We start from the raw sequence: 15,463 nt of genomic DNA, 5'->3' as shown, positions 1-15,463 counted from the left end.
TTTTAGAAGAAACAAAACTGATTACACAAAGGATTGAAGTGTCAAAGCAGACTCATATGAACCACACTTAACCAAGAGACACCCTTCCACTGGCACTACATAGTCCACATGTGTGCCATGACTTGAACGGTGACCAGCCCTGGTTCTTAAATTCTGGATTCCATCAAGGTTTCTACTTCTTCTTGAGTCAGTTTTTATAAGTTGGATTTTTCTAGGAATTTGTCCATTTCATCTATATACATTTTCAACTTTCTTGGTATAACGCTGTTTATAATAGTATTTTGATATATTTGTAACACTGAAGGATCTGTGGTAATGCACCCTTTTTCATTCCTGAAATTGTTTTATGGTGTTATCTTCTTTTCTTTTTCAATCAGTTTCAACACTGGTGTGTAAATTTTATTCTGTCAGGGAATCAACTTTTAGCTTTGTGGATCCTTCATTACATGCTTGTTTCCATTTCATTATTTTTCACTTTGATGTTTACTATTTCCTTCCTTCTACTTTCTTTGGGTTTATTTGCTGGGTTTTTTTCCAACTCTTGGTATGAATGGTTCATTAATTTAAAAGTCCTTACTCTTTTAATACACACATTGTATTAAATGTATTAAGCTTCACAAATTTCCTTCAAAGTGATCTTTTAGCTGTATCTCTTGCATTTTTTTTTTTACCTTTTTCTTTTACAGCTGTTTTAGCTTTACAACAAAATTGAGAGGTAGGGAGAGATTTCCATATACTCCCTGCCCCCTCAAGTGCATAGCCTCCCCCACTGTCAACATCACTCATCAGAATGGCATATTTGTTACCAAGGATGAATCTACACTGACACATCATAATCACCCAAAGTCCATAGGTTACTGTAGGGTTCACCCTTTGTGGTGTCCATATTATGCGTCTGGACAAATGTATAGCAACGTCTATCTATGATTATAGCATCACATAGAGGACTTTCACTGCCCTAAAAATCCTTTGTGCTGTGCCTATCCATCCCTTCCCCCTTAATGTACATTTTTCATTACTTACTAACTACCACAGAAAGAATTTTATATATAAAGTTATGTGATTAATGTTAACTCAGTCAAAAAATAAAAAGTTTGCTCTTTAATGGTTTTAGAGTAGGTATAATGAAAACTGCAATTGTTTAAAACTTTTAAAATGATTTAAATCTTCCTAAAATATTTAACTTAAAAGTTAAAACTTTGGGAAGCAAAGATTCCCAAATCTTTAAATCTTCAGTAAGATTTACTTCCTGTTAAATCTTTGGGAAGCAAAGAATTCTGCAGTGTAAACCATTAGTCAAATGCCTGGTTAACATAGTTATCATGTCAATATCTAAATTAGTGATGATTTGGTTTCTCAGTAATCACATATTAAGTTATATGTTCATAACTAAAATTATAAAAACATAAATCTTAGAGATGTAGATGATTAGATTTAATGCATGTGAAAAATTTCTTGTTTAAAGAATTTGCTTTTTCCCTTAGAAAAGGCTTTTCTGGGGCTGGGCCCATGGCCAAGTGGTTAAGTTCGCGCACTCTGCTTCGGTGGCCCAGGGTTTCAACGCGGGTTCAGATCCTGGGTATGGACACGGCACCGCTCATCAGGCCATGCTGAGGCAGCGTCCCACATAGCACAGCCAGACCACTCACAGCTAGAATATACAACTATGTACTGGGGAGCTTTGGGGAGAAGAAGAAGAAAAAAAAATAAAGAAGATTGGCAACAGATGTTAGCTCAGGTGCCAATCTTTAAAAAAAAAGAAAAGCTTTTTCCTTTACCTGGTGTGCAGCTCTGGAAGATTTAGAAAACTGCTTCTCCAAGATGTTTTTCAAATCTACTGGTAAACTCCCTTGTGAACTAGAACTGACAGAGAAAAGCATTGTTTTGAATTATTTTAAAACAGTCCTGCTTATATAAAGAAAAATATATGTTTACCATAGATCATTTTAAATTCTGAGTAAATGGAGAGTCACAAGTTCCCGAAGAGAAATATTACCAAGATGCTGCTTCTCCCCAAATTAGTCTCGAAACCCAATGAAATCTTTATAACAATTGCTGTAAAATTAGAGGTGGAGGGGAACCAGATAACTGATTATAAAAAGGAAGAACTGCTTTTGAAAAAAAAAAAGAAGGGGGGACTTGCGCTATCATCAAAAGTTATTACAAACCTACAGTCATCAATAACGACGTAGTCCTGAAACAAGAAATGTCCAACAAACACTGCAAAGATGCTCCATTTCATGTAATCTTTTCAGAGTAATGTACGTGGTTAGACCTACTAACAAGATATAACTGTTTCAGATGGTCTGATTCCTAATGCCGGTGAGGCTTAGGAAAATTCAGGTACTTTAGGTAGTGTTTTTCTGGCACCAAATGTGTGGTTTTTTCTGACACTAAATACTTGTCATTTTTCCACACCAATTCTCCAACATCAACTGGGTGTCCAAGAATTCAGTTTTGACACCAACTCTGGAATTAATATAGGCCCCACAGGTTTAAAGGCTCAGTCTCACAAGACTGCCCTCATTTCAGACGCCAGCTACAATGGGGTGCCCGGCTACCCACACTTCTGCCCAGCCTGAAGTTCCTGTGACCCACCTCAGGTTCAATAATTCCCTAGAACACTCAGGGAACTCAGGAAAGCACTTTCCTTACTATTACTGGTTTATTATAAAGGATGCAATTCAGGAACAGCCCAATGGAAGAAAGTCATAGGAAGGTATTGGTGGGGGAGGATGCCGCAGAGCTTCTGTGCCATCCAGGAGTGCACCATCTTCCCAGCATCTCCTTATATTCACCAACTGGGAAGTTGTCCGTGCCCCGATGTTTACAGGTTTTTATCAAGGTTTCACTACATAGGCATGCACGATTAAATTACTGGCGACTGGTGACTGAACTCAATTTCCAGCACCATTCTCCTCCTTGGAGATCAGGGCATAAGGCTGAAAGCTCCAACCCTCCAATCACACGCCTGGTCTTTCTGGTGACCAGCCTCAATCCTGAAAGTATCTAGGGGCCCCGTCTCAAGTCATCTCATTAGTATAAAATCAGGTAGGGTGGAAAGGGGCTCATTATGAATAACAAAAGACACTCCTACCACTCAGGAAATTCCAAGGGTTTAGGAGCTCTGTGCCAGGAACTGGGGACAAAGACTAAATATATATATTTTTATTATACCATACCGTCTCACGGCTTAGTAGGAATGTGAATGCTGCCCATTTTCTGGAAGGACAATTTGGCAAAATCTATCAAAGTTAAAATTACACATCCCCCTTGAGCAATTCCACTCGAAATTTCTTCCTCAGATATACCTCTATACTATGAAATATCCTACAGTCTTAAAAACGAAGGATACAGATCTCCACGGCCTCATACAGGAATATACGGCAAGATATTTTGAAAGAGATAAAAAGCAAGCTATAGGCCAGAATGGTTCTAACAAGAAGGAAAATGACAGTTAACAACAACGATAGCTCAAGTGTACTGAGCAGTCACCACGTTTCCAGGGCTCTAAGTGTTTTATGTGGTTATCCCATTTAATCATGAAATAACCCCAGGAGGTAGACATAATCAAATAAGAAGGCTTCAGTTTGAAAACACAAACAAAATATCAGGAAAATAAACTTATCTTTAACAAAACAGTTTAAAATTATAAGTACGCATTCAAAGAATGTTCATGTATGTGGTTTGGGTTTCTTTTGTGGGGAGGGGAAGTGGGGAGGGGGACAGGGGGAGACTCAGGATTTTTCTACTGAAATAAAAGAATAACATAATATACTATGCCCTTGCTTTGTATTTAATTTTTGTAGCAACATCAAAAAATGGTCTTTTTTTTAATGGGGCTTTACTATTGTCTCTTAGTGCTTTGATATTCAAATCATTCTCCTTGAAGTGCCTATCAAGGAATCCACCTTAAGAAATAAAGAAGAGAAAACTGACAACTGGTGTAAGTGTGGCAGAAATGGCTTTGCAGTTTCTCCATCATCACTTTCACTGACTTCATGAACTTCTGCATCTATTCTAAGATTTACAACTTCACTTTGCAATCAATTTCTATCTTTGCAGGTAATTAACTATAAAGATAGATGACAAGAATCCATACTGTTAATTTTGGGGGGGATGTTTGGTAGAACTAATGTTATAAGTAGTCTGTTCATTAGTAAATACTTTCCCATAATGGTAATTACTCAAAAGAGTCTCTGAATATACGCATACCCATGCCTGTGGATGCAGAGTAAGTTTCCACAAGGCCAAGAAATTGTTCACAGTGAGTTCCTTTATAAAGGAAGCCACTAGAGGAGGAAATGTGGGAGAGGTGAAATAAAGTGAGCAGGGAAGACTTAATTTTCACCTTACACTTCTCTGAATATTTTTTCCTCTCATGAGCATGTATTTTGGAATTTTAAAAAATTAATACTGATATATTTCATATTACATGACTTTCAGAAATCAGTATTAACATCCAGGATTAATAATCCTTTAGCTAAAAATGACCCACTCCTAAAGACACGCCTTTGATATTTGAAAGGGATTTTAGTTCTCATCATTATATACATAGTAAAGGTAGCTACTACCTTGAAAGAGATTTTTTTTCCTTTTTCTTTCATCTTGGGAGGAAGACATTAGGGAGAAAAAAAAAACACCTTACGTAAAAAACATACCTGAACTTCTCCAATTCATTGTTTCGGGACTTTTGTTTTCCTTTATATTTTGGAGGCTGACCTGTGAATACAAAAGTATTTGTTCCCGAAATCTGTACATAAAAATCTATAAGCTTGAAAGTAAAACAATAAAAAATACGTAAACTGGAATGAGAAAGCACAGGAAGCAATGCTGTGCGTGAGTGTAACTATAAACAGGTAAGCGAGAAGAGAAGCTACTGCTGTTTTTCTATGTATGTGATAAAATTACTATGAATTATAATGATTATTATTATTTAGGTTTATAACAGATACAGACAGAAATAGGCTATCGTTACTGTTCTTAGGCAATTTACAATTAGATGGGGAAAAAAGCAGTCACTTCAGTAATAAAACAATAATCACCATTAAGAAGAAGATACTGTGTTGTTACTGACATATTAATTCCATAGAAACTGCTTTCAAAACTCAGAGAAGGGAGAAATCACTGAAGGTGGGGTGGCTGGGAAAAGCAAAAAGCGGATGAAGCACTTGTGTTTAGTTTTAAGGAACAAGTAGGATTTGGATAGAATGGGCCAAACCCAAGAGTGAAGTTCATCTGAAGAACCACTAAGTAAACCTGTGTGATCCGGAGAGTCTGGTGAGGACAGAAGGTTGGGAAGGGGCTGCAAAGGCAGACTGGGTGAGCGTTACAGGCCCTGTGCTTCCAATTCTCCAGAGCTGTGGGCTCAGCCTTTATCCCACTGGCAGGAGCAGGGAGCCACTGGGTACTTTTGGGCAGAGGAGTGACATGTGCAAGGTTGTGAAGGAGAGAGCACAGCAACAGGGCTGCGGTGTATTTGCTGGAAGCTTTGGGGAGAGACAGGGCAGAGCTTTTGTTATTAAGGAGGGGATGAGAGCTTGAGCTGGTTTTGGTGGCCTCAGAATACAAAAAGGCCTCTAGACAAGTAGAAGAGCTCTAGTTTGATTTCTGTTGTGTGACCTAGGGCAAAACTACTTAACCCTAATCCTGAGACCTCAATTTCTTCACCTGAATGTAGATGCTGAAGCGTGGATGGTATTTAAATTATTTATTTAAACATGCTGATAATAATGGCCTAAGAAATACCAACAAATTAACAGCCATTTTCCAAAAAAAGTTTTATCTTCAAAGATTTTTCATGTGCTATGAGAGTTGTATCACATAAGATAATCACCTGAGTTTCCCCCTCTTTATAATCCTGCTAATGTGCTAACCAAATGGAAATGCCCAGCAGTAAGTAGCTGGATATGTTGTACTAGAGTCTAAGAGAAGATAGAACAGTGGGAAGGAAAAACATTGAGAAGAAAACAAATGAACCAACAAATAAGAGAAAGGAAAAGAGAGTTAACAGGCTCACTAACTAGAAGGTCAACAATCTCCCTACAACAACCCTCAGGGGAACACATGAAAGCTTGAGATAAGTAACTTGTGTGTAACAACCACCTTGAGTCTTCAAGAAAATCTGTGTTTTCTTAAACTCTGTTTTAAAAGGCAGGGAAGCATGTAATCCACTTTAGAATGATTTCCATCAAAATCTGGTAGTCTACAGAGACTGAGAAATAAATGAAGCATGAATATTTGCTTCTCTGGAACCCTTCATTTCCCAATGATGCTCAGTAAATGAGGTCCTGCTGTGCATCTGTGTATTTACTAGACGTATAAAGAAACATATAGACAGAGCACATGCAATTTAAGATAAACCAGTGTTACTCTAAAGCATCCATACTCAACAGGGCAACATCACCTCCAACAGGGTGAAAATCAATTACTGGGATGAAAAAAAACTAACTTTTTATATATAAAGCACAGATGTACATAAACAGATAGTGTCTGTGGTATTAAAATTTCATGGGGGGAGGGCAATTAGGAAAAAAATGCCTAAAAAGGCTCTTTGCGGGGCAAGATAATGAAACAAAGGTTGATAAACACTGGCCTAATGGAAAATAGGTAGCAGATCCAGAAGAGCTTCATCTTTCCTTTCCATTCCTTTTATTTGGATTTCCAAAATTAAATTTATTAAATAATACGAAAAGACTGACCACTGATTTCAAACAAATACTCGATGTTTTCCTAATGTGTAAGCATTATAAAGTAAAAGGAGAACAAGAGCAAATATAAGTGAGGCTTGTGCAAATTTTAGGGCATAGAAGTTTTGAGGCCCCACTACATTAACTCAGCAACAATTAACATAAGAAAAAAAACTCACCTGATGGTGGAAGAAATTCAGGATGACAGTCACAATCATCTACCTTCAAAGCCTCATCTACCACCTACCCATGAAAACGAAATTAGTGAGACTTTCAAAAAATACAGCCAGGAAGAATTCAATAGCTAAATAATAAAATAGGATAGAATTTATCAAGCACTAAAATACTGAGCTGCTTATTAAGCTTAAATGAATAAACAAATAAAACAATAACTAATGATAAGAGATTATGACATGACAAATTCTCAATGACAATTCTATTTCTGACACCTCGTGTGATGCCTGACAGGGCAGTTGTTCCATAACTGCCTGTACTGAATTAATACTATCACATCTTTCCTTATGCTCCTCTCCCTAACTGAATACAGTCTCTGAGATTTTCATTATTAACAACAAAAGCATTACACAGTGGGTTAGAAAAGTCCCCTTGAATGCCTACGACCCATCTAACTCCAAAACACCATTTTCCCCCTCAAGCCCTGGAGAGAAATATAAATGTGAACTTGGTGACACCTGCTGAGCTCTGAGAACACTACAGTTCAGAGGAAAACTCAGATTCAGATCATCTGGGACACACTGATCAAGAGCCAGGCTAGAGGCCTAGAGGTGCTCTGAAGAAGCACCAGAACAAGGTTCTGCTGAGCACAGCAATGAATGAAGGGATGGGGAGCACTGCTCTTAAGAGCAACAGAGGCTGCAGAAATACCTTGGGCAGAGATGGGGACGGGGTGCCTCTCAGGTCCAGCACAACTTGGGTGAGTGGGCAGGCGCAGTGCCAGGCAGCCAAGTAGATCGCAAAAGGGAAAAAGGAGGAGCAGAAAAATCGAAAGCATTGTAAGGGGTGGGATGATTTGGCCACCAGACCTCACTGTCACTCATTCCCAAGTGACTGTCTGATTGGGAGACGTAAAAAGAAGGCATACAAAGACTACTGTCCAAGTGGCAAAGTGAAATTTAGAAAAAACATTTTTAAAACACACAAATGTGACTTCAAAAGAAATTCTGTGATGTTGAAGCATTGTCTTAATGTGGTTGTAGGAGGTAGTTGGATTATTTATTGGAGAGAGAGAATCATTCTCTTGATATCAATAGGCAAAAAGGGGTTCATATCACCAAAATATTATTGTAAAAGCATGAGACTATCCATACTTGAAATAATTTTAATTTTAGTTTTAACTGAGCTTACCTTTAGATTCTGATTACCACCGTTGGCCATTTCGCGGTTAGTTTTTCTGGAATCTTTTTCAGTCCCCACAAAGTTAAGTGAAGTACTAAATGCAGGTGCTGACAAACTAGGTATATGGGCCCTGAGGGAAGGGAAGGGAATAATCATTTTATTTCTATTGACTAATACACATGTTTGAAAAGTTATCCTTCAAACAAACAGCTTTCAGCAATTACAGCCTTTTTAACGTGAAAGCAAGGGAATATCGTTTTAAAAAGAATCTCCACCTCGGAGACTGGGCTCTATACATAAATATTACTTTAAATTTGGTATTAAAAACTCAAAATAAAGAACAGTTCAAGAAATGCATTGTTTTCTAGTATTAAAATAGGTTTTAAATTCCACAGCTTCAATATCTTAGGCATCTGAAGAATGTGGGAAAAGCTCAAGCTATTTTAATTGCCAAGTAAGCAAACTCAGACCCCTGGCTGCTATTTGTTTTCTTGTGAGCATACTCAAGTCTGCTGCCGATTTCTAACACGAACTGTCTTAGTCTTTGAAAAGCTACTGAGAGGCTGGAGGCAGAGGTTTCCAGGACAGAGGTGAAGGTAAAAGGCACAGACTGTGCCCCTGCTCTCGCCTGCCAGGACCCTCATGGCCAAAACTGGTCCCAATCAAGCACGATAACATCCAATTTTTTCTCACAGGCTTACATTACTCATCTCCAACATATACATACACAAATAATTCAGTAAAACAGTCAGAAAACCAAATCTGACAATTCAAGAGGTCATCTGACCTTACACACCAACACTTTAAAAACCACCTCTTGTCCATCCATCCCCAACTTTATTGTGGTTGTTATTAGCAACTGAAGTGTCAAACACAAGTGAGTCTTAAACTCACTGGGCAAAGCCATTCCAAGTTACAGCTACTAAACGGACTGATATTAACTCACCTGCTTTCGTAAAAGGCTTTAAGTGGATTCCTGGTTGGTGTGTGACCTATAAAAATTAATCACACACATGCATAGTAATCAGTAGACTGGGAGCACACAATTTAAAAGATTTTCAAATTTCCTTTAAGCTGACAGTAAGAACATCAAATTTAGAGAACTGAAAAATAAACCTAAACACTTTTGCATTTCTAGATGATTTTAGTTTTAGGATGGTGTCAAAAAATGTTACACAACTCTTATTTGACATCTCATTACATCTGATCATTGACTACATACAGCAATATATATATCTCAATCAGAGATGGTACCTGTCTTCAAGGAGCTCACAATCTTATAATCATGTTATGTTGGATGACAACATCTGCTAATGAAATAGAACTGCTCAGCTCAGCTTCATAAGACACTTAATCACCAAAGAAGAAAAAACGAGAGAGACCCTATATATGCTGAAAGTGTAGAGTAAGGGGATTTCAGGCATTGGAGAAAGCAAAATGACTTAGGAGAGAAAACAAGTGCAGAATGAAAATCTAGAATTCCTAGCCTACACAGCCAATTTCTGATACATATACACACACACCTATGTGTATATATGTATATACATTCAGCATGCTATGGAATTAGACACAAACTTGGTGTAAAAACATCAAACAACCCTATTGAAGGGCCTTTTCTTTAGGAAATAACTATAATAATGGAGGGAAAGTTCTTAATTTTGTTTCAGAAAGGCTTTAATTTATTCAAAATTTCAAGAAGGCATATTTTCCTACAGAGGAATAAATAATAACAATTTGTTGCCATCTATTTCAAACAAAAAATACAAATCACTTATAATTACCTAATGGAATATAACACTAATGTAATTCTACACAGATAGAAATGGAAAACTTAAGGGATCTGACCAACATAACAAAATTAGTACAAACCACCTGAGAACTGATTTATGGTCCTCCATTAATTCAAGAAACCCACCTTCAAAGTTTTAAAGGGAATTCGACTGTAACCAAAAGAATCTTAGGTGAAATACCTTGCAGGTCTTCTATTTGTTTTTGTAACTTTACATGCTGCTGAATTAGATCCTGGATTCCCTCAGGGTCATTTTTACAGAGTTTTTGAGCTTTTACGTTTGCTTGCAGGGCCCAGTCATACTCCCCCAGCATAGAAAGAGCAGCACAATAACGATAATGACCCTGTTCCAAAAAAATAAATTTAATTTTTTCTCAAAGATATGCTTAAGTTAAAGAAAGTAGATAAGGAAAAAATATTTTGCTTTAAAACTGATTAGTCACTTAAAATGTTAGATTAGGACCCTATCAATGAAAAATAAATAAAAATGTTAATACCTCTCAGGAAATAAAATTTACCTAAGTGAGCTAAGTGAAAAGTTACAAATAGTATTCTTATAATTTTTAACTGACTAGAGATCAGCATTTTTGCATAAGAGATTTTTGTACCCCCCCAAAGAATTCAACCTTTATTATATTTTATTAGTAAAGAATGAAACATATTATTTTATGCCAAATAAAGTATAAAAATCATTCATTATAAAGAAGTACTTTTTTTCAAAATACTTTAAGGCAGTAATAGTCTCTACATTATTAAATTCCCTACACTTTGGAAATGAAAAGAACGTTAGAGCTGGAAGGAACCAGCAGCCTGTGCAGCAGGTTTCCAACCCTCTGCAGGGCACGGGCACGGGCACAGTGAGGGTGCGTCTAGGCTAGGTCTTCCTTCCAGCTCTCTTAATCGGCTCTTAATTATGTCACCTTTCAGTGTAGTTCTTGGCTTTAAGAAAAGGTTTGAAAACCACTGATTTACCCTTAATTCCGATGATCAGGTTTTATTTGTTTTCTGCTGTTTTTTGCTACAGAACCACAGTCCTAGTTGCTCCACTTATGCATTTGGAGAAATCTTCCACAGCAAGCATGAACACTTTAATTTAGAAAGCTAGTATTACCAAGCCTGGGGCTAACTCAACCAACCCCTCTTCTAGCTATTCACAAACGGAACTCTCATTTTAGTCACAGTATCTCCACTTGAGAAGTGATTTACAAGTAAAAGAGGCTAGAAACTGGCTCCGTATCACACTTATTTAGAGGCAAACCAAAGAACCCTGATCTTCTGGCTCCAGGTCTTGAGCTCTTTCCTCTTTACTGCATATTTTACAAAGAACAGTCTGATTCTGAGAAAATATGAAATCAGAAATAAGTGACCCTTTTAAGATGAGCTTTCCACTAAAAGAAGCCAAAAACAACCACAAGGACTTTTGTTTATGCAGGGTCAGTGCATATACAATCTTGCTCTGATGCACCAACCCAACCTCAGTTCTAGAGAATTTTTTTAGCCAGACAATTTAGGCTCAGATCAAAGATCCCAGCTCAGATTGCATTTGGTTAAACTCTGCTTTTCCTCTAAGGTATAAGAAGATAAAGCAATCTACAAGACCAAAATCCTATCCTCTAGGCATATGTCAACTTCAAAGTTTAGATAACTACGTTTAAAAAAATCAGCATAGGAAATCAGGATAGATTATAAACCATACCGTCTAAATTTGTAGAAAACACTTTTTCTCTCTCTTTTCCCCCACCTTTCTCATCTTTTACTGGGTCATTTTCCCTAAATTCTATAAAACCCAGTAATAATATCTATCCGTTGAGAAAGGAGTTTATTCAGTTCTCTTAGCTGAAGTTGTCTGAAAGAAGTTTAAATTAAAGGTACCTCAGAGTTTTTTTGAACCCAACTACAATAGGAAGTTTTGCTCTTCTTTGACACCACCTCCTTCTGTATCATACACATGGAAATTCCCTGTCGTTCATCTGCCTAGCATCAGCTCCTTTTGGGTGCCACCACGTACTCCACAAAGTAATGGCAGGACTGTCAATTCTGGTGCCCCATCTCAACAATGGATGGTAGGATACAAGCATAGCTGTGACTCAGGAGACCGGCCAATTGAAATGCACCATCTCCCAGGTCACAGTGATTAATCCCCAGGTGGGCACATGGTTCAGTCAGTATCAGTCTGAGGCATCCCTCAGGTATACTATATAGATACTAAAAGAGGTTCTCTTTCCACTAGAATTAACAGTGATTAAGGATATCGGTTTGGGGCTCCCACTACATGGTAAAAGTCTTTTTCAAAATGAAGTCAAGAGAGCCCTAATTACCTAATTACCACTTCTGGTCAAGATGGAATAATAGGGATTGAATTTATCTCTTGCCTACAACAAACAAAAGAGGACAAAGTATATGAAACAAAGGTTGCAAGACACTGGATATCCAGCAACAAAACAGAGAGATGTCTGAGAAATGAGAAAAACACGAATTAAGCCCTACGATGGCTCCCGCTTACTGAATGGAGCACCTAAGCCATGGCACAGGGATAAGGAACCCAGACAGAGACCACAGCCTCAGTTAAGAAGACAGAGCTATGACTCTAGGAAAGCCAAGGCAGCTCAAGTTTGCAGGGCTGCACGGACAGGAGAGAGCTGCACAGAGAACTCCAGAGACCTTCGGACAGTCCCTCTGAGTCTTTAGCTGAGTACTCATCAGTGCATGCATGTGGGGAACTACCCAAGCCAGGGAAAGAACCACCTGAAAGGCTACAAGGGAACATCAGTCAGCACTCCCACAGGGCCAGGAACAATGCCTGTTCCCAACAACCAGAGGGGGAACCCATCATAATTCATGGAGATCAAGGAGAGTACTCAGAAGAGTTTTGCTTCAGTTGTGGAGAAAAAATTAGCCCTAGACCAAATACCACTATGGTCCCACCTAACAAAGTTGAAATAGGACTCCAAAGAATTAAACTGCTCCCAAGTAACTGTACTGTACCCCAAACAAAGCTCAAAAATATTTACAGAAATACAAAAATATCAGTACCAAATAAGTTAAAATTCACAACGTCTGGCATCCAATCAAAAATTACTAGGTATGCAAAGGAAGAAAATATCTATAATGAATAGAAAAACTGATCAATTGAAAACAACTCAGAAATAACACAGATGACAGAAACAGTAGACAAGGACATTAAAACAGTTATTATAAATATATTCCACATGTTCAAGAAGCTAAAATAAAGAATGCATACATTAAGTAAAGACATGAAATATATAAGACATACTCAAACTGAAATTCTAGAGATGAGAGCTATAGCATTTAAGATGAAAAACACACTGGACGGAAATAAAGGCAGATTAGACATTGCAGAAGAAAAGATCAGTGAACTTGAAGACATTAAAAGAGAACCCAGGTAAAATGAAACACAGAGAAAAGAGAGAAAAAAGACTGAAAATGAAGCTAACAGGGAAGCATAGCTGAAAAGCAGGAAGAAAAATGTGTAAAGATCTGGATCCAACCAAGCCTGAAGCCAACCCCTAGACTTTTCAACTACATGAGCCAATAAATTCCCTTTCCTACTTAAGCCTAATTGGAGATAGGTTTTAGCACTCACAAACAAGATTCCTAACATATCCTTCAAAATTAAAAGGTTCTTAAGGACATCTGTAAGGCTACTGGTTTATATCCCGTATAACAACATCATAGGGCAACGCACACAGAAATGTCAACAAATATCTGTTGACTATACCATAGAAATTCTCACTCTTTAGGATACAATGACTCACTCTCTCTTAAGCCTGAAAGCATGTACCAGTCTTCTGTATCCACAAAGAAGGAAGAAAAACTGGCACACCCTCACATAGAAATCTACAGAGTTACCTTCCTATACAGGCTTCTATCCTACAGGCATGACCCAACAGACTCAGGCTCATAATTAATTCTAAAGTAAAAAGATTCCTCTAAAATTAAAGAATGGACCTTACACAGTCTACTTTTGTTCTTGAAGTTTAAACTATCCTTCAATGAGCATTTCTTTCTGGTAAAATAAAATGAAAAATGACCTGGATATACAGTTACCAATTTTTTTAAATATTCACTAGAAGTTGTATTTTTCCACACAAATATTTCTGGAATCATCACAAAACATCCCATCTTAAAAAAAATGAGTAAACCCACATAAATATAATTAACTGATCTTTGACAAAGGAGCAAAGGCAATACCATGGAGCAAAGACAGTCTTTTCAATAAATGGTGCTGGGACAACTGGACATCCACATGTAAAAAAATGAATCTAGACAGAGACCTTACACCCTTCACAAAAATTAACTCAAAATGGATCACAGACTTAAATGTAAGACACAAAACTATAAAACTCCTAGAAGATAACAGAGTGGAAAACCTAGATGACCTTGGGTATGGCGATGACTTTTTAGATCTGACACCAAAGGCATGACACATGAAAAAAATAACTGATAAGCTGGACTTGATTAAAATTAAAAACTTCTGTGAAAGCCAATGTCAAGAAAATGATAAGACAAGCTACAGTCCAGGACAAAATATTCCCAAAAGACACACCTGATAAAGGATTGTTATCCAAAATATACAAAGACCTTAAAACTCAACAGTAAGAAAACAATCAATTAAAAAATGAGCCAAAGACTTTAACAGACACCTCATCAAAGAAGATATACAGATGGCAAATAAATAAAAAGATGCTCCACATCATATGTCATTAGCGAAATGCAAATTAAAACAAAAATGAGATACCACTACACATCTATTAGTATGGCCAAAATTCAGGACAGTGACACCACCAAATGCTGGGAAGTATGGGGAGCAACAGGAATTCTCATTCACTGTTGGCAGGAATGCAAAATGGTACAGTCACTTTGCAAGACAGTTTGGCGTTTTCTTTAAAAAACTAAATACTTTTACCAGACGATCCAGTAATTGTACTCCTTGGTACTGACCCAAAGGAGATGAAAACTTATGTCCACACAAAAACCTGCACACAGATGTTTATAGCAGCTTTGTTCATAACTGCCAAAGCTTGGAAGCAACCAAGATGTCCTTCCAGTGAATGAATAACTAAGCCGTGGTATATCTAGACAATGTAATATTACTCAGCACTAAAAAGACAGAGCTATCAAGCCATGAAAAGAGATGGAAGAAACTTAAATGCACATTATTAAATGAAAAAAGCCAAAGTGAGAAGGCTACATGCTGTATGATTCCAACTATACGACATTCAGGAAAAGGCAAAACTATGGAGACAGTGAAAAGATCATTGGTTGCCAAGGTTTTGGGGAAAAGGACGGAAAAGCAGATCAGAGGATTTTTAGGACAGTGAAAACATTCTATATGAACCATAATGGTGGATACACGTCATTATACATTTGTCCAAAACCACAGAATGTACAATACCTGGGGAGTGAACCCTAAGATAAACTATGGACTTTGGGTGATTATAACGTGTGCACATTAGTTGCATCAATTTTCACAAATGTCCCACTCTGTTGGGGGATGCTGATAACAGGGAAGGTTACGCATCTGTGGGGACACAGGGTTTATGGGAAATATCTTTACCTTCCTCTTAATTTTGCTGTGAATCTAAAAAAGTCTTTAAAAATTAGTGAA

General features: G+C 37.5%; 1 protein-coding gene across 1 annotated transcript in view; it reads right to left on the bottom strand.

The window, feature by feature from the left end:
• The window catches only part of TTC3 (tetratricopeptide repeat domain 3), a 119,134-nt gene that overhangs the window by 71,023 nt on the left and 32,648 nt on the right, over positions 1–15,463 (bottom strand). The window contains exons 12-17 of the mRNA XM_070488850.1: positions 10,016–10,178; positions 8,992–9,037; positions 8,055–8,175; positions 6,869–6,932; positions 4,662–4,722; positions 1,779–1,863 (exon numbers count right to left, since the gene is read on the bottom strand). Coding sequence (XP_070344951.1) covers positions 1,779–1,863; positions 4,662–4,722; positions 6,869–6,932; positions 8,055–8,175; positions 8,992–9,037; positions 10,016–10,178 — 540 coding nt within the window. The remainder of the gene's footprint in view (positions 1–1,778; positions 1,864–4,661; positions 4,723–6,868; positions 6,933–8,054; positions 8,176–8,991; positions 9,038–10,015; positions 10,179–15,463) is intronic.

The sequence above is a fragment of the Equus asinus genome, chromosome 18 (genome assembly GCF_041296235.1).
Source record: "Equus asinus isolate D_3611 breed Donkey chromosome 18, EquAss-T2T_v2, whole genome shotgun sequence".
In the NCBI taxonomy this organism is placed as follows: Eukaryota; Metazoa; Chordata; class Mammalia; order Perissodactyla; family Equidae; genus Equus; species Equus asinus.
The sequence above is the reverse complement of the archived record's forward strand: the minus strand, read 5'-3'. Positions and strand labels throughout refer to the sequence as shown.